Below are 20,303 nucleotides of genomic sequence, written 5' to 3' on the forward strand. Positions count from 1 at the left end.
ACTGAAGACAGGAGAGAATTTTTGGTGAAAAGGAAATAGTGGTGGGAGAGACAGAATTTTGACTGATTGTGAGCAGGATCTCCCACATTAGTCAGGAACACCTTATTCTTTTATCTTAACACAGCCAAATATTGTCCCCAACCTGAGACTTTGAAGTACAATCAATGAAGGAGACAGGGGTGAGGGTAGTGCAAATGAAGCTAAGTTACCCAAAAGGGAGAGCTTGAATTGTTCTCTATTTTCATTTGGGGACTTTATGCTAGATTTTTAAAATGCAGGGAAGAAATACAAGGATAAAGGTACATATTAAATAAATAACACCAACCAGCAAATTCTGGATATATATAAAAACCTTCAACCAAGTAAATTGCAAGGACAAGAAAAGGAAGGGAAAGAAACCTAATGTAAAAGAAGAAGAAAGGGAGGAAGAGAAGGAAGGAGGGAAAGAGGAGGAAGGATGGAAACTTAAGCAAATGCACATGTTGGGATCTAGATTCAAAGAAATCTAAATATTGACTGGGCATCAATGATATTAAGAAATTATGAGATGCACTGTTGGTGGGAGTGAAAACTGGTACATCCACTGTGGAAAACAGTATGGAGGTTCCCCCAAAAAATTAAAAACGGAACTACTCTATGATCCAATAATCACATTACTGGGTATTCAAAATACAAAAACATACAAAATACAAAAAAAAAAAAAAACCACACACACACAAAAACACTAATTCAAAGGGATATATGCCCCCCACCCCCCAATGTTTATAGCAACACTGTTTGCAATAGCCAAGATATAAAGCAGCCCAAGTGTCCATCAATTGGTGAATGGATAAAGAAAATGTGGTGAACAAATGAACAAAGGGGAAAAAAGGGAAGAGACAAACCAAAAAAGACTCTTGGGGCACCTGGGTGGCTCAGTCATTAAGCATCTGCCTTCAGCTCAGGTCAGGATCCCAGGGTCCTGGGATCGAGCCCCGCATTGGGCTCCCTGGTCAGCGGGAAACCTGCTTCTCCCTCTCCCACTCCCCCTGCTTGTGTTCCCTCTCTCACTGTCTCTCTCTGTCAAATAAATAAATAAAATCTTAAAAAAAAAAAAAAACAAAGAAAGAAAGAAATAGACTCTTAACCGTGGAGAACAAACATATGGTTATGGGGGGGTGGGTGGGAAATGTGTGAAATAAATGATGGGGATTAAGAGTACACTTACCAAAAAAATTTTTTAAAGAGTACACATATCATGATGAGCACTGAATAATGTACAGAATTGTTAAATGACTATATCATACAACTGAAATTAACATAATACTGTATGGTAACTACACTGGAATGAAAATTAAAAACAATAAAAAAGAAATTATGACATAGAATTGGTTACATTTAGAAAAGGAGAGCTTATTCTTTGGAAAGGCATAATGAAATACTTCAAATGAAAAGGCATAGTGTCTGGGACTTGCTTCAGAATCATCCAGCAGGAGGTTGGAGAAAGAAGAGGATGAGGGTGTTGGTAAAGCAAGACTGGCCATGGGTTTTGATAACTGTTTAAGCTGCTTGATGGACATGGGGATTCACTGTATAACTCCTCACTCCTTTGGTATATATTTGAGATTTTCAATACCAATGTCTTTTTAAGTGGAAAAAAATTTTTATTTAAATTCAATTAGGTATAGTACATCATTATTTTTTGATATTATGTTCAATGATTCATTAGTTGAAAATTTTAAGATATTCTGTTTTGTTTCTTAAATTCCACATATGAGTGAAATCACATGGCATTTGGCTTTCTCTGACTTATTTTGCTTAGCAAAATACCCTCTTGTTCCATCCAGATGAACACAGGGGAAGGGAAAGAAAATAAGATGAAAATAGGGAGGCAAACCATAAGAGACAATAATTCCAGGAAACAAATGGACGGTTGCTGGAGGGGAGATAGGTGGTGGGGGAGGGGTCATTGGGTGATGGGCATTAAGGAGGGCACTTGATATAATGAGCACTGGGTGTTATATGCTACTGATGAATCACTAAATTCTACCTCTGAAACTAATAATACAGTATATGTAAACTACATTGCATTTATTTTTTTACTACATTGAATTTAAATAAAGAATTTTTTAAAAGATATTATTTCATTATGATATACTTCATAGTGCACAAGTAGAAATAAGGAAAACTCAAACAACAAAAAATGAGAATCTTAGGAAACGTATATGCACTAAATAGGTAAAGAAACCATGTTAATATAGGAGCTATTATATTATTAGGTCTCAATTTTTATTTTTTATTTTTTCAATTTAAATTTTTTATTATGTTCAGTTAGCCAATATATATAGTACATCATTAGTTTCTGATGTAGTGAAAATTTTTAAATTTAAACTGATACATATATATATCACATCTTCTTTATCCATCCCTCTATTGATGGACATCTAGGCTCTTTCCATAGTTTGGTTATTGTGGACATTGCTGTTATAAACATTGCGGTGCAGGTGCCCCTTCAGATCACTATGTTTGTGTCCTTTGGGTAAATACCTAGTAGCGCAATTGCTGGGCCATAGGGTAGCTCTATTTTTAACTTTTTGGAGAACCTCCATACTGTCTTCCAGAGTGGCTGCACCAGCTTGCATTCCCACTAACTGCAAGAGGGTTCCCCTTCTCTGCATCCTCGCCAAAACCTGCTGTTTCCTGACTTGTTAATTTCAGCCTTTCTGACTGATGTGAGGTGGTATCTCATTGTGGTTTTGATTTGGATTTCCCTGATGCTGAGTGATGTTGCGCATTTTTTCATGTGTCTGTTGTAGGCCTCATTTTTAAAATACTATGATTCTAGAGCATGAATAGTAAACAGAGCATGAAAAAAATGGACAGTCCATGTAAGGACACGTATATATGTAGCAATATAGAATTTACTAAATGTAGCATTTCAAACCTAAGAAAAGATATTTATGTCATATTTTTTCTCAGAATTTCCCAATAAGTTATTAGCTCAGGATAACTGAATTCAACTTTACTTTGATTAAATTTGGCCCAATGAACTGGCTCTTTTGTTACTATCCTCAAAGTAGGCATAAGCTGTTTTAAGAAGAAAGCTAGGTTGGTACTATATTTAGAACCCAAGGTCTTGTGCTTACCTATGTATATATAAGTATTATATATCTTATTTAAGTGGAAGGTCCTGAAATACGGGTTCCATGCCTTCCTTAGTGCTGTGAGGGATATGAATAAAGTCCAATACTTAGAAATAATGTGTTCTGAATCTTTTTTATTTAAAGTCAATTAATTAACATATAGTATGTTATTAGTTTCAGAGGTAGAGTTCAGTGATTCATCAGTTGTATATAATACCTAGTGCTCATTACATACATGCCCTCTTTAATGTCCATCATCCAGTTACTCATCCACCCACCCCCCTCTCCTCCAGCAACCTTCAGTTTATTTCCTATGGTTAAGAGTCTCTTATGCTTTGTCTCCCTCTCTGATTATGTCTTGTTTTATTTTTCCCTCCCTTCCTCTATGCTCCTGTTTTGTTTCTTAAATTCCACATATGAGTGAAATCATAAAATTGTCTTTCTGATTGACTTTTTTCGCTTAGCATAATACCTTCTAGTTCCATCCATATCATTGCAAATGGCAAGATTTCATATTTTTTGATGGCTAAGTAATATTGCATTGTATATGTATACCACATCTTCTTTATCTTTTCATCTGGCACCTGCACCCCAATGTTTATAGCAACAATGTCCACAATAGCCAAACTATGGAAAGAGTCCAGATGTCCATCGACAGAAGCTTTTTGAATCTTAAAAGAAAAACAACTACAAACAGCAAATGTTGGTGATAGTAGTATGGTAATAACAACCCATCATTGCTATTTAAGAACACACAGGTTTCCATCATTAAAATACTGTTCTAAAAAATAAATGTTTCTTGAACATATGAATATGTTTCTATGAATCACACCAAGCCACTGCTGGTGAGTTTTCCTCCCTTTGTGTGCCCCGAGCATGGCCAGCAGAGCCATGATTTATGAGATGCAATAATAGGACAGATGAGATGAACAATAATGCTGTATCTATTCAGTGGGTGACTTCAAGCACCTTAGGGGAGGAAAGGCAAAATCATGCAGACAAGGGATCTGAAGAGATGGAGGATGGAAGGGAATTAGGGGCTTCTCACTTGTTCCTCAGCATTGCAGAGGTCTTCTTCAATCACAAGGACCTGACTTAAATCCAAGCTCTGGGGGAAATCGAGTGAGTGGCAGATCTTTTCTGTCTGAGAATTCCTGATGGAGAACCGCAAGAGGTGGATTGTCAAGGTCTGGGGCAAATGGGTCAGCTTCAAGACCTGAAAAAGCAAAATTACCAAGGAGATGAAGTCCTAAGGCACTTGAAACAGGTAGATGTAGAGAAATACCAGGGCCAGTGGTGTGTTCTTCTTCCCCAAAAGGGATCAGAATGATATAATACAGATTTAAGGGCTCCCATCTGCTGAACCTGTTGAGCTCTCCACAGAAGGCATGAGCAGCGCTAGGGTTCTGCACAGGAACTAGAGACCAGGGGATCTAGAGAGTCTGCTCTAAAGAGCTAGTCTAACCCTGCATGGAAAACTCTGCCTGCTGCTCTTGGACCTTCTCTTCTCTCTCTCTTTTTAAAAGATTTTATTTCTTTATTTTGTCAGAGAGAGAAAGAGAGCCCAAGCAGGGGGGGCAGCAGGCAAAGGGAGCTCTGAGCAGGGTGAGCAGCGGCAAGGGAGAAGCAGACTCACCGCTGAGCAGGGAGCCTAATGTGATGTGGGACTCAATCCCACTCTGGGGGGTCTCTGGGATCATGACCTGGGATCATGACCTGGGCTGAAGGCAGATGCTTAACTGACTGAGCCACCCAGGCGTCCCTTCCCTTATCTTTTAAAAGACTCTGCCCTCTCAGTGATGGGCCTCTGAAAATCAGAAGCCCAAGATCCCAGATACTAGCCAGATATGGATTCCTTCCCTCAAACAACATATGGTACCCTCAAGGCCTCTATGAAGACTCTATTAGGAAATCCACGAAAGACAACCCCAAACTAGGAAAGCTTCTGGTTTCAGAGAGTACCTGTTTCCCACAAGTCTTCTTCCCACATTTCTCACAGAAGCATTTGCTTTTGCCTGATAACTCCCTGGGCTGGAAGAAACATTGAAGGGCATCCTCCTGTGTCAGGAGATCAAAGAAAAAGCAGAGTTAGTATTTACCACCCTACAGATGAGGATTTAAGTTTTCCTTCTGGTTCTCTCCATGTCCCCCATCAACACCCGGCCCAGTGTGGGTGCATGTGACAGGATCTCCAAAAGTACCTACTGACTGGATGGAAAAATAGGAGGGAGCACTTGTTAAGGTAGCAGTGGGACAAAAGGAAGTAAAAGGAAACAATTTTTTTTTTCACCAAATCAAAGGAGAAACTTAGAACTGTGCAAAGGAAATAGAAATTACTTTTTAAAAGGCAGCGGTGGATTAAAGAAGGGCACATGGGCAGCACTCGGTTTATGCATACAGCAAATTAACCAAAAGAAATCCCTCACCAGTGTTTTCAGGGGTTTTGAGTCCATATCAAAAAGAGGAAGGGGGAGGGTCAACATGCTACTGTTTCTGCTCTTCTCCACAGTACATTCAAGGCAAACCAAGGACTCCTTCACCTGGATTGTATACAGGGCCTGCAGCCTCTCTACCTGTAAGAGAGAGGAGGTAAGAGGAAAGAAGGGTACAAAGCCATAAATAAAACAGGTCAAGTCAATTTCCAGAAATTATAGCCACCAGATAGAAGCTCCATTGATGCTCTCTGTTCTTCAAAAGGTGCAAAATAATAACAGTAATAATATTATGGAATTGTGATAAGCATTTTATGTGGATTTCTCTTTTAATCCTCTCTATACATTATATTAATGATTACTGAATGAGCTAAATGAGCAGCATCTTAAACTTCTGAGTTCTCTGGTTCTAGGATCTCACCAAGTCCACATCTGTGATTTGGTCCTTAATTAGGTTCCAGACTGTGAGGTAGAGTTGAGCAGCATCATGCTGGACAAACACTGGACAAAGAGAAAAGTAACAGCCCGATCAGTGAGGTCACCAGGGACATTTCTCATGCGTGCCCTTGTGCCCTAGCTACCTAGATGTACATGAACACTCATCATTTTGTCCTCTCCTAGCCTTCACCATCACCATCACCCCCTGCTTTAATTAGGTACTAAAAATGAAAAATAAGCTTGTTATTTATTTTTGAGAACTCCTCTTAAAACTTAAAATCCAGGGGCGCCTGGGTGGCTCAGTCATTAAGTGTCTGCCTTCAGCTCAGGTCATGATCCCAGCATCCTGGAATGGAGCCCCAAGTCGGGGCTCCCTGCTCAGCAGGGAGCCTTCTTCTCCCTCTCCCTTTGCCCCTCCCCCTGCTTGTGTTCCCTCTCTCACTGTCTGTCAAATAAATAAATAAAATCCTAAAAAATAAAAACCAGTTAAAATCCAGTCCAGCTGCATCACAGAAGTTTCCTTTCCTCTGACTAGTCACCCACGCCTACTGGCCTCTACTGGGGGACCCAGCCAGATAAAATCAATATCCAATAGTGGGTTCTCTCCTATTTCCAAGCCAAGCCAACACCCTAATTAGATTTTAATGGCCATTCATTTCTCTGTACTTTTATTTAATTTGTCATTTCCCAGAAATTGAGCAGTTTCCCAAATACTCATATGTGACCCAGGTCTTCCCCAAAGCTATCTAGGAGAACAAGAAAGGAAAGAACCATCTCAGTGTTAGATGATGCTGGCTAAGAGGAAACAGGAATTAAGCAGTAAATTCTCCATATGTTATATAAGAAGCCTAAAAGACAGATATAAATGAATTTCTGTTCTTTAAAAGAAACCTAGGAATACAAAGAACAAGAAAAATACACTGAGGACTATTTTACAAAAGAATATATGTCTGCCAACATGCAAAGACATTGCAAGAAAAGGTAGTTATTGTAAATGTATTAAATACTCATATCAGCTATCTCAACACCATTTTATTTCCTTCATGATACCACAGTTTGTACTTAACATTTTTGGATTTCATTTTCTTTTGTTTTACTTTTGTTTTGGCCTGTCTGTTCTCTAGATTGTAAGCTCCATGGAGGCAAAGACTCTATCAGTCTTATTCCCTTATCTACAGCACCAGCACAATACCAGTCACGTAATAGATGAACCCTATATATATGAGCTGAATGAATTAATTAATCCATATTTTAAGGTAATAACCCCAAAACCTAAAGACAAACAGAGTGGAACTAGGGTTGAACTATGCTGTCTCCAGGGAATTATTTACAGAAGGCTGCCTGCCATGAAGCCAACATTGGACATAAAGTTAGATCTTGCCATGTAAAGACCTTGCCATGTAAAGACATTTGCCTCATCTGACCATACCAGAGCCAAGAGTCCTGATTCATCTAAAAAATACAGGGATATTTGCCCAACCCATAATTTACTTAACACCTGCTATGTGCAAGGCATTGCACATGCTAGAGGAAGTTCCTATCCCCAAGAAACCTATATTCTAGTGGAGGACAAGAATGTCCCTTATCATCACTCCGTTTCAATGTGGTATTGGAAGTCCTAGCGAATGCAGTAAGATAAGGAGAGGAAATAAAGGTATACTGATTGGAAAAAAAATAAGAATGTCCTTATTTGCAGGTGACATGATCATCTATGTAGAAAATTCAAAAGAATCAACAAAAAACTCCTGGAACTAGGAGTTGGATACAACTGGAACTAACTTGGATACAAGGTAAACAAAGTTATGGACCTTATAGAAGTCCTATATACTTTCCTATATATCAGCAATGAACAAGGGGAATTTTCTTCTTTTTTTTATTATTATATTAAACTATCCAACATATATTACATCATTAGTTTTTGATTAAGGGGAATTTTAAATTAAAAGCATAATATTATTTAAATTAGAAACCATGAAAATAAAATATTTAGGTATAAATCTAACCAGATATGTACAAGATCTATATGAGAAAAACTATGAACTCTGATGACAGAAATCAGAAGAACTACAAAAATGGAGAGATATTCCATGTTCATGGATAGGAGGACTCAACATTGTCAAGATGCCAGTTCTTCCCAACTTGATCTATAGACTCAATGCAATTTCAGTCAAGATCCCAGCAAGTTATCCTGAGAATACTGACAAAGTGATTCTAAAGTCTATTTGGAGAGGCAAAGACCTAGAATATACAACACAATATTGAGGGGGAAAATCAAAGAACTAATTCTGAACTTACTATAAAGTGTCAGTAATCAAAACAATGTGGTATTATAAAAGAACATAAAAATAGATCAATGGAATGAAACAGATCCCAGGAATATACCAACATAAACAACATCAACTGCTCTTTGACAAAGTAGCAAGGGCAATACAACAGAACAAAGACAGTCTTTTTGTCAAATGGTGCTGTAATCCTGAGTATCCACATGCAAACAAATGAATCTATACACAGACCTTAAATCCCTTAAGAAAACAAATTCAAAATGTATAACAGACTTAAATGTAAAATGCAAAACTATAAAAGTCCTAAATATAATAAAGGAGAAAATCTAGAATACCTTGTGTTTGGTGATTACTTTTTAGATGCAACTCCAATGTACAAGCAATAAAAGGAAGAAGTGATATACTGGACCTCATTAAAAATAAAAATTTCTGCTCTGTGAAAGATACTATCAAGAGCATAAGAAGACAAGCCACATCCTGAGAGAAAATATTTGCAAAAGGTTTATCTTATAAAGGACTGTTATCCAAAATATATGAAAAAATTCTTCAAACTCAACAATAGGACAAAAAAAAATCTGATTAAAAAATCGATAAGAGGGGGGCGGAGCAAGATGGCGGAGGAGTAGGAGACCTAGATTTCGTCTGGTCTCAGGAATTCAGCTGAATAGGGATCAAACCATTTTGAACACCTACGAACTCAACAGGATATCGAAGAGGAGAGTAGCAACAACTCTCTGAACAGAGAAGCGACCACTTACTGGAAGATAGGACGTGCGGAGAAGTGAATCCGAGGCGATATTCGGGAGGATAGACGGTGGGGAAGGGGCCTCCGCCGGCCGCTTCTGGCAAGTGATAGAGCCGCGGAGCACAAAATCGGAACTTTTAGAAGTCGGCTCAGCTGAGGGATGTCGCTGCAGTGGCTAAGCAGGGGGTGGAATCCTCCCGGGACAGTGTGGTCTCAGGACCCTCAGGGTCACAGAAAGACCGGGGGTGCCTGAGTGCGGCAGAGCTCCCAGGTATCGGAGCAGGGAAGCCGGCTGCAGAGACGGAGCCGAGGCGCGGGCTCTCAGCTCGGGGTTGCCATAAACTGTGATCCGCGGCCCAGTCGGGCCACTGCTCCTCCAGCAGGGACCCAACAAGCGGCAGAGCTGGGGAGACTCCCCTTCCTTCCCGGGGAGGAGAGGCGCGGGAACGCACCACAGGGATCTGCTGGGTTTGGAGACTCCACACGGGGTTGGGTGCTGGAGATAGCAACGCTCGGTCACAGGCCGGGTGAGCACAGAGTGCGGCCAGAGACCAGGGAGACAGGAGTGACTGCTTTTCTCTGGGGGCACACTGAGGAGCGGGGCCCCGAGTTCTCGGCTCCTCTGGGTGGAGATTGGGAGGCCACCATTTTTGCCCTGGTCCTCCAAAGCTGTACCGAGAGCTTGCAGGGAACAAAAGCTCCTGAGAGCAAACCCGAGCAGCTTCCTTAGCCCGGACCGACAAGGGCGGGGCAATTCAGCCTCCGGCAAAGACATTTGGAAACCACAGCAACAGGCCCCTCCCCCAGAAGATCAGCATGAACAGCCAGCAAGCCAAGACCAAGTTTACCGATCAAGGAGAACGGGAGAACTCCAGCGCTAGGGGAATACTGCACATAGAATTCATGCTTTTTTACCATGATTCATTAGTTCATCAAAGTTAATTTTTGTTAACAGTTTTTTTTTATTTTTCATTTTTAGAGTCATATTTTATCCCTTCATAGTAGTTACCCTTATTTTTGGCATTTTTATATATAAGTTGTTCTCTCTTTAAAATTTTGAGATACAGTTTCTTCTAACAGATCAAAATATACCCTAAATCACTAGTGTATGGCTTTGTTCTAGTCTCCTGCCTGATCACATTCTCTCCCTTTTTCCTTTTTTTTTCTTAAATCTTCTTTCTTTTTTCAAACAACTTCTTATCTTATCAAGTCCTTTTATAAAATCTTCTATAATTTTCATCTTTACAGTCATCTTCCATCCCTTCATTGTATCAACCCTTATTTTGTACATATATGTCTTTCTTCCTTTAAAATTTTAGGAGGCACTTTTTTCTAACAGACCAAAATACGCCCAAAATCTAGTGTGTGGCACTGATCTATGCACTAGCCTGATCATATTAGATCATATTCTGCTTTTTTTGTATTGTTCTGTTTTTGTTTTTATCTTTTTTTCTTTTTTTTTCTCTTTCTTTTTTCTTTCTTTCCCTTTCTTTTCCCTGGTTTCAGGTCTTTTCTGATTTGTATACAGTATATTTGCTGGGGACGTTGTAAACCTGTTAGCATTTTGTTCTCTCATTCATCTATTCTCCTCTGGACAAAATGACAAGATGAAAAAAATCACCTCAGCAAAAAGAACAAGAGGTAGTACTGTCAGCCAGGGACCTACTCAATACGGACATTAGTACGATGTTGGACCTAGAGTTCAGAATCATGACTTTAAAGATACTAGCTGGGCTTGAAAAAAGCGTGGAAGTTATTAGAGAAACCTTTCTGGAGAAATAAAAGAACTAAAATCTAACCAAGTCGAAATCAAAAAGGCTATTGATGAGGTGCAATCAAAAATGGGGGCACTAACTGCGAGGATAAATGAGGCAGAAGAGAGAATCAGTGATATAGAAGACCAAATGATGGAAAATAAAGAGGCTGAGAAAAAGAGAGAGAAACAACTACAGGATCACGAGGGCAGAATTCGAGAGATAAGTGATACGATAAGACGAAACAACATTAGAATAATTGGGATCCCAGAAGAAGAAGAAGAAGAGAGAGAGAGGGGCAGAAGGTATATTGGAGCAAATAATAGCAGAGAACTTCCCTAATGTGACGAAGGAAACAGGCATCAAAATCCAGGAGGCACAGAGAACCCCTCTCAAAATCAATAATAAAAGGTCAACACCCCGACATCTAATAGTAAAACTTACGAGTCTCAGAGACAAAGAGAAAATCCTGAAAGCAGCTCGGGAGAAGAGATATGTAACCTACAATGGTAGAAACATTAGATTGGTAACAGACCTATCCACAGAGACCTGGCAGGCCAGAAAGGACTGGCAAGATATCTTCAGAGCACTAAACGAGAAAAATATGCAGCCAAGAATACTATATCCAGCTAGGCTGTCATTGAAAATAGAAGGAGAGATAAAAAGCTTCCAGAACAAACAAAAACTAAAGGAATTTGCAAACACGAAACCAGCCCTCCAAGAAATATTGAAAGGGGTCCTCTAAGCAAAGAGAGAGCCTAAAAGCAGCAAAGATCAGAAAGGAACACAGACAACATACAGTTAACAGTCACCTTACAGGCAATACAAGCACTAAATTCATACCTTTCAATAGCGACCCTGAATGTAAATGGGCTAAATGCCCCAATCAAAAGACACAGGCTATCAGATTGGATTAAAAAACAAGACCCATCCATATGCTGTCTGCAAGAGACTCATTTTAGACCCAAAGACACCTCCAGATTGAAAGTGAGGGGGTGGAAAACCATTTACCATGCTAATGGACACCAAAAGAAAGCTGGGGTGGCAATCCTTATATCAGACAAACTAGATTTTAAAACAAAGACTGTAATAAGAGATGAGGAAGGACACTATATCCTACTTAAAGGGTCTATCCAACAAGAAGATCTAACAATTGTAAATATCTATGCCCCAAACATGGGATCAGCCAATTATATAAGGCAATTAATAACAAAAGCAAAGAAACACATTGACAACAATACAATAATAGTGGGGGACTTTAACACCCCCCTGACTGAAATGGACAGATCATCTAAGCAAAAGATCAACAAGGAAATAAAGACTTTAAATGACACACTGGAACAAATGGACTTCACAGACATATTCAGAACATTCCATCCCAAAGCAACAGAATACACATTCTTCTCTAGTGCCCATGGAACATTCTCCAGAATTGATCACATCCTAGGTCACAAATCAGGTCTCAACCGGTACCAAAAGATTGGGATCATTCCCTGCATATTTTCAGACCACAATGCTTTGAAACTAGAACTCAATCACAAGAGGAAAGTCGGAAAGAACTCAAATACATGGAGGCTAATGAGCATCCTACTAAAGAATGAATGGGTCAACCAGGAAATTAAAGAAGAATTAAAAAAATTCATGGAAACCAATGAAAATGAAAACACAACTGTCCAAAATCTTTGGGATACAGCAAAGGCAGTCCTGAAAGGAAAGTATATAGCAATACAAGCCTTTCTCAAGAAACAAGAAAGGTCTCAAATACACAACCTAACCCTACACCTAAAGGAGCTGGAGAAAGAACAGCAAATAAAGCCTAAACCCAGCAGGAGAAGAGAAATCATAAAGATCAGAGCAGAAATCAATGAATTAGAAACCAAAAGAACAGTAGAACAGATCAACGAAACTAGGAGCTGGTTCTTTGAAAGAATTAACAAGATTGATAAACCCCTGGCCAGACTGATCAAAAAGAAAAGAGAAATGACCCAAATCCACAAAATCATGAATGAAAGAGGAGAGATCACAACCAACACCAAAGAAATAAAAACAATTATAAGAACATATTATGAGCAACTCTATGCCAGCAAATTAGATAACCTGGAAGAAATGGGTGCATTCCTCGAGATGCATCAACTACCAAAATTGAACCAGGAAGAAATAGAAAACCTGAACAGACCTATAACCACTAAGGAAATTGAAGCAGTCATCAAAAATCTCCCAAGAAACAAAAGCCCAGGGCCAGATGGCTTCCCAGGGGAATTCTATCAGACTTTTAAAGAAGAATTAATACCTATTCTTCTGAAACTGTTCCAAAAAATAGAAATGGAAGGAAAACTTCCGATCTCATTTTATGAGGCCAGCATTACCTTGATCCCAAAACCAGACAAAGACCCCATCAAAAAGGAGAATTACAGACCAATATCCTTGATGAACATGGATGCAAAAATTCTCACCAAAATACTAGCCAATAGGACCCAACAGTACATTAAAAGGATTATTCACCACGACCAAGTGGGATTTATCCCTGGGCTGCAAGGCTGGTTCAACATCCGCAAATCAATCAACGTGATACAATACATTAACAAAAGAAAGAACAAGAATCATATGATCCTCTCAATAGATGCAGAAAAAGCATTTGACAAAGTACAGCATCCTTTCTTGATCAAAACTCTTCAGAGTTTAGGGTTAGAGGGTACATACCTCAATATCATAAAAGCTCTATGAAAAACCTACAGCGAATATCATTCTCAATGGGGAAAGGCTGAGAGCTTTTCCCCTAAGGTCAGGAACGCAGCAGGGATGTCCACTCTCACCACTGCTATTCAGCATAGTATTAGAAGTCCTAGCCACAGCAATCAGACAACAAAAAGAAATCAAAGGCATCCAAATCGGCAAAGAGGAAGTCAAACTCTCACTCTTTGCAGATGATATGATACTGTATGTGGAAAATCCAAAAGACTCCACCCCAAAACTGCTAGAACTCATACAGGAATTCAGTAAAGTAGCAGGATATAAAATCAATGCACAGAAATCAGTGGCATTCCTATACACCAACAACAAGACAGAAGAGAGACAAATCAAGGAGTCGATCCCATTTACAATTGCACCCAAAACCATTAGATACCTAGGAATAAATTTAACCAAAGAGGCAAAGGATCTGTACTCAGAAAACTAGAAAATACTCATGAAAGAAATTGAAGAAGACACAAAGAAATGGAAAAACGTTCCATGTTCATGGATTGGGAGAATCAACATTGTGAAGATGTCAATGCTACCTAGAGCAATCTACACATTCAATGCAATCCCCATCAAAATACCATCCACTTTTTTCAAAGAAATGGAACAAATAATCCTAAAATTTGTATGGAACCAGAAGAGACCCCGAATAGCCAGAGGAATGTTGAAAAAGAAAAGCAAAGCTGGCGGCATCACAATTCCAGACTTCCAGCTCTATTACAAAGCTGTCATCATCAAGACAGTATGGTACTGGCACAAAAACAGACACATAGATCAATGGAACAGAATCGAGAGCCCAGAAATGGACCCTCAACTCTATGGTCAACTTATCTTTGACAAAGCAGGAAAGAATGTCCAATGGAAAAAAGACAGTCTCTTCAACAAATGGTGTTGGGAAAATTGGACAGCCACATGCAGAAGAATGAAACTGGACCATTTCCTTACACCACACACAAAAATAGACTCCAAATGGTTGAAAGACCTAAACGTGAGACAGGAGTCCATCCAAATCCTAAAGGAGAACACAGGCAGCAACCTCTTCGACCTCAGCCGCAGCAACTTCTTCCTAGAAACATCGCCAAAGGCACGGGAAGCCAGGGCAAAAATGAACTATTGGGATTTCATCAAGATAAAAAGCTTTTGCACAGCAAAAGAAACAGTCCACAAAACCAAAAGACAACCGACAGAATGGGAGAAAATATTTGCAAATGACAGATCAGATAAAGGGCTAGTATCCAAAATCTATAAAGAACTTCTTAAGCTCAACACCCAAAGAACAAATAATCCAATCAAGAAATGGGCAGAAGACGTGAACAGACATTTTTCCAAAGAAGACATCCAAATGGCCAACAGACACATGAAAAAGTGCTCAACATTGTTCGGCATCAGGGAAATCCAAATCAAAACCTCAATGAGATATCACCTCACACCAGTCAGAATGGCTAAAATTAACAAGTCAGGAAATGACAGATGTTGGTGGGGATGCAGAGAAAGGGGAACCCTCCTCCACTGTTGGTGGGAATACAAGCTGGTGCAGCCACTCTGGAAAACAGTATGGAGGTTCCTCAAAAAGTTGAATATAGAGCTACCATACAATCCAGCAATTGCACTACTGGGTATTTACCACAAAGATACAAATGTAGGGATCCGAAGGGGTTCGTGCACCCCAATGTTTATAGCAGCAATGTCCACAGTAGCCAAACTGTGGAAAGAGCCAAGATGCCCATCGACAGATGAATGGATAAAGAAGATGTGGTATATATATATACAATGGAATATTATGCAGCTATCAAAAGGAATGAGATCTTGCCATTTGCAACGACATGGATGGAACTGGAGGGTGTTATGCTGAGTGAAAGAAGTCAATCAGAGAAAGACATGTATCATATGACCTCACTGATATGAGGAATTCTTAATCTCAGGAAACAGTGAGGGTTGCTGGAGTGGTGGGGCTGGGAGGGATGGGGTGGCTGGGTGATAGACATTGGGAAGGGTATGTGCTATGTTGAGCACTGTGAATTGTGCAAGACTGTTAAATCACAGATCTGTACCTCTGAAACAAATAATAAAATATATGTTAAAAAAAAAAAAAAGAAGACAGCAGGAGGGGAAGAATGAAGGGGGAGAAATCGGAGAGGGAGACGAACCAGGGGAGACAAACCATGAGAGACGATGGACTCTGAAAAACAAACTGAGGGTTCTAGAGGGGAGGGGGGTGGGAGGATGGGTTAGCCCGGTGATGGGTATTAAAGAGGGCACGTTCTGTGTGGAGCACTGGGTGTTATACACAAACAATGAATCATGGAACACTACATCAAAAACTAATGATGTAAGGTATGGTGATTAACATAACAATAAAAATTAAAAAAAAAAAACCTCCCAACAAACAAGAGTCCAGAGCCGAATGGCCTCCCAGTGGAATTCTACCAAACATTTAAAGAAGAATTAATACCTATTTTTCTGAAGCTGGTTCAAAATATAGAAATGGACGGAAAACTTCCAAACTCATTATAAGAGGCCAGCATTACCTTGATCCCCAAACCAAAGACCCCATCAAAAAGGAGAATTACAGACCAATATCCCTGATGAACACGGACGCAAAAATTCTCATCAAAATACTAGCCAATAGGATCCAACAAAGATTATTCACCAGGACCAAGTGGGATTTATTCCTGAGCTGCAAGGGTGGTTCAACATCCATAAATCAATGTGATACACCACATTAATAAAGGAAAGAACAAGAACCATATGATTCTCTCAATAGATGCAGAAAAAGCATTTGACAAACTACAGCATTCTTTCTTGATTAAAACTCTCTACAATGTAGGGATAAAGGAAAATTACCTCAAGATCATAAAAGCCATACACAAAAAGCACACAGCAAATATCATTCTCAATGGGGGAAAACTGAGAGCTTTTCCCTTAAGATCAGGAACATGACAGGGATGCCCACTCTCACCACTGTTGTTCAACATAGTACTAGAAGTCCTAGCCTCAGCAATCAGACAACAAAAACAAATAAAAGGCATCTAAACTGGCAAAGAAGAAGTAAAACTCTCATTCTTTGCAGATGACATGATACTCTATGTGAAAAATCCAAAAACTCCACACCAAAATTGCTAGAACTCATACAAGAATTCAGTAAAGTGGCAGGATATAAAATCAATGCACAGAAATCAGTTGCATTTCTATACACTAATGAGGCAGAAGAAAGAGATATTAAGGAATCAATCCCATTTCCAATTGCACCAAAAAACACAAGATACCTAGGAATAAACCTAACCAAAGACATAAAGGATCTGTACTCTGAAAACTATAGAACACTCATGAAAGAAATTGAGGAAGACACAAAGACATGGAAAAACATTCCATGCTCATGGATTGGAAGAACAAATATTGTTAAAATGTCTATGATTCCCAGAGCAATCTATACATCAAATGCAATCCCTATCAAAATACCATCAACATTTTCACAGTGTTGGAAGAAATAATCCTAAAATGTGTATGGAACCAGGAAAGACCCCAAGTAGCCAGAGGAATGTTGAAAAAGAAAACCAAAGCTGGTGGCATCACAATGCCAGACTTCAAACTATATTACAAAGCTGTAATCATCAAGACAGTGTGGTACTGGCACAAAAACAGACACAGAGATCAGTGGAACAGAATGTCTATGGTCAACTAATCTTCGACAAAGCAGGAAAGAATAGCCAATGGAAAGAAAACAGTCTCTTCAATAAATGGTGCTGTAAAAACCAGACAGCCACATGCAGAAGAGTGAATCTGGACCATTTTCTTATACCATACACAAAAATAAACTCAAAATGGATGAAAGACTTCAATGTAAGACAGGAATCTATCAAAATCCTAGAAGAGAACACAAGGCAGTAACCTCTTCGACATCGGCCCCAGCAACTTCTTGCTAGACACATCTCCAAACACAAGGGAAACAAAAGCAAAAATGAGCCATTGGAACTTCATCAAGATAAAGAGCTTTTGAACAGCGAACAAAACAGTTAACTAAACAAAAGACAAAATACAGAATGGGAGAAGATACTTGCAAATGTTTTATCAGATAAAGGGTTAGTATCCAAAAATCTATAAAGAGCTTATCAAGCTCAACACCCAAGAACAAGAAATCCAGTCAAGAAATGGGCAGAAGATATGAACAGACATTTTTCCAAAGAAGACATACAAATGGCCAACAGACACATGAAAAAATGCTCAACATATTTGGCATCAAGGAAATACAAATCAAACCACAATGAGATACCATCTCATACCAGTCAGAATGGCTAAAATTAACAAGTCAGGAAACAACAAATGTTGGTGAGGATACAGAGAATGGGGAACCATCTTACACTACTGGTGGGAATGCAAGCTGGTGCAGCCACTCTGGATAATAGTATGGAGGCTCCTCAAAAAGTTATAAATGGGGACGCCTGGATGGCTCAGTTGTTAAGCGTTTGCCTTCAGCTCAGGTAATGATCCTGGGATCATGGTCCTGGGATCGAGCCCCACAATGGGCTCCCTGCTCAGCGGGAAGCCTGCTTCTCCCTCTCCCTCTCCCCCTGCTTGTGTTCCCTCTCTCACTGTCCCTCTGTCAAATAAATAAATAAAATCTTTAAAAAACTTGTAACTAGAGTTACCCTTCAACCCAGCAATTGCACTACTATCCAAGGATACAAACATAGTGATACAAAGGGGCACCTGCACCCCAATGTTTATAACAGCAATGTCCACAATAACCAAACTATGAAAAGAGCCATGTCCATCGACAGATGCATGGATATATATATACACAATGGAATATTACTCAGCCATCAAAAAATGAAATCTTACCAATTGCAAGGACATGGATAGAACTAGAGAGTATTATGCTCAGCTATAAATAAGTCAATCAGAGAAAGACAATTATCATATGATTTCACACATATGTGGATTTTAAGAAATAAAATGAAGGAGCATATCAGAAGGGAGAGGAAAATAAAACGAGATGAAATCAGAAAGGGAGATAACCATAAGAGTCTTAACTATAGGAAACAAACTGAGGGTTGCTGGGGGCGGGGAGGGTTGCTGAATATAATGAGCACATGGATGTTATATACAACTGATGAATCACTGAACTCTACTTTTGAAACTAATAATATACTATATGTTAATTAATTGAATATAAATAAAATTTTAAAAAAAGAGAGAGAGAAATAGTGGCTGAGACTTCCCAAATCTGGGGAGAGATTTAGACATCAAAGTTCATGAAGCTCTTAAGACCCCAAACACATTCAACTCAAGACACATCAATAGTAAAACTTTTAAAAATCAATGACAAGCAACTAATGAATCATTAAACACTATATCAAAAATTAATGATGTACTGAGGGTTCTAGAGGGGAGGGGGCAGGGGGATGGGTTAGCCTGGTGATGGGTATTAAAGAGGGCATGTTCTGCGTGGAGCACTGGGTGTTATGCACAAACAATACATCATGGAACACTACATTAAAAACTAATGTAATGTATGGTGATTAACAAAAAATTTTTAAAAAATTAATGATGTACTTACTATATGTTGGCTAATTGAACCTAATAAAAAAATCAATGACAAGGAGAGATCTTAAAATAATTAAGAGAAAGGGAGCTTATCACTTACAAGGGAACTCCCCATAAGGCTATCAGGGGATTTCTCAGCACAACCCTTACATGCCAGGAGACAGTGGAATGACATATTCAAAGTGATAAAAGAAAAAAACTGCCAATCTGGAAAACTTTACTTTAGAAGTGAAAGAGAGATAAAGACTTTCCCAGACAAATGCTAAGGAAGTTCATCACCACTACACTTTCTTACAAAAAATTGCTAAAGGGAGTTCAGTTTTTCAACCTGAAGAAAGAACCCTAACTATAAAAAGGAAAATGATTGAATCAGTCATTTTGAAACTTCCCACAAAGAAAAGCCCAGGTCCAGAATTGGCTTAATTATAAGAAACATTTAAAGAACTAATACTTATCCCTTCAAAAACTCTTCCAAAACAAAAAAGAGGAGGGAACAGCTCCTGACTCATTCTTTGAGGCACTCCCCCCACTTTCCCCTTCCCCAACCTCCTCCCTCTCCCTCTCTTTCAGAGCTGAGAAGGTTATCTTACTTGGAACATTGTACTTCTGGAGACAGTAGGCAAGCTCCATAGGTTGCACTGCTTTCTGTCGGCTGTCCTGCATCCTCTCCAGTAGCAAGAGCAACTGGAAGGGAACACTTCTCCTCTGTTCTTCTGTTCCCCTTGGTACTGTTATCCTGCCAAATAAGAACATCCGTGAACCTCCTTATCCCCACAGTTCTCAATGCTAGATGCATACTGGAATCACTTGGGGAACCTTCCCAAACTCTCCATGTCCAGGCCACTTTGCAGACTAACTAAATCAGAATTTTTTTAAATCAGAATTTCTGATAGTGGAGCCCAGTTATCAGAATTTTTAAGTTTCCCAGATGTTTTAAATGTATAAACAAGGCTGAGAAGTACCATATTAGCAAATTGGCTATAGAGAGTATCCTCTCAAGGCGGGACGGGGAGTGGAAATCAGACAACTCTTGCCTCACCCCTCTCCCCACTCTGCCCAACAATCACACTTAAATGAAGGGCAGATGAAGAGGGTCCCGGGTCCACAGCAAAGTGTCCAGCCTGAAGTACTCCAAAGTGAAAAGGCAAATACTGATCTAGGTCCTGGCAATAAAGGACATGAAAGAATGTCAGTTTATTTTGAAAATGATTTATTTAATTATAGGCATCTCTCATTGCCTGAGCCAATAG

At 39.3% G+C, this 20,303-nt stretch overlaps 1 protein-coding gene across 3 annotated transcripts in view; it reads right to left on the reverse strand.

Moving 5' to 3' along the window:
• Positions 1-20,303, reverse strand: part of USP18 (ubiquitin specific peptidase 18) — a 61,428-nt gene that overhangs the window by 22,107 nt on the left and 19,018 nt on the right. For all 3 annotated transcript variants that reach the window (XM_028121138.2, XM_028121137.2, XM_028121139.2), the window contains 5 exons: positions 19,644-19,789; positions 5,976-6,055; positions 5,549-5,695; positions 5,085-5,180; positions 4,171-4,338 (listed from right to left, as the gene is read on the reverse strand). In XM_028121138.2, the coding sequence (XP_027976939.1) occupies positions 4,171-4,338; positions 5,085-5,180; positions 5,549-5,695; positions 5,976-6,055; positions 19,644-19,789 (637 nt within the window). The remainder of the gene's footprint in view (positions 1-4,170; positions 4,339-5,084; positions 5,181-5,548; positions 5,696-5,975; positions 6,056-19,643; positions 19,790-20,303) is intronic.

The sequence above is a fragment of the Eumetopias jubatus genome, unplaced genomic scaffold (assembly GCF_037043125.1).
Source record: "Eumetopias jubatus isolate StellerSeaLion01/CBP00866 unplaced genomic scaffold, mEumJub1_p1.0 scaffold_8, whole genome shotgun sequence".
Lineage (NCBI taxonomy): Eukaryota > Metazoa > Chordata > Mammalia > Carnivora > Otariidae > Eumetopias > Eumetopias jubatus.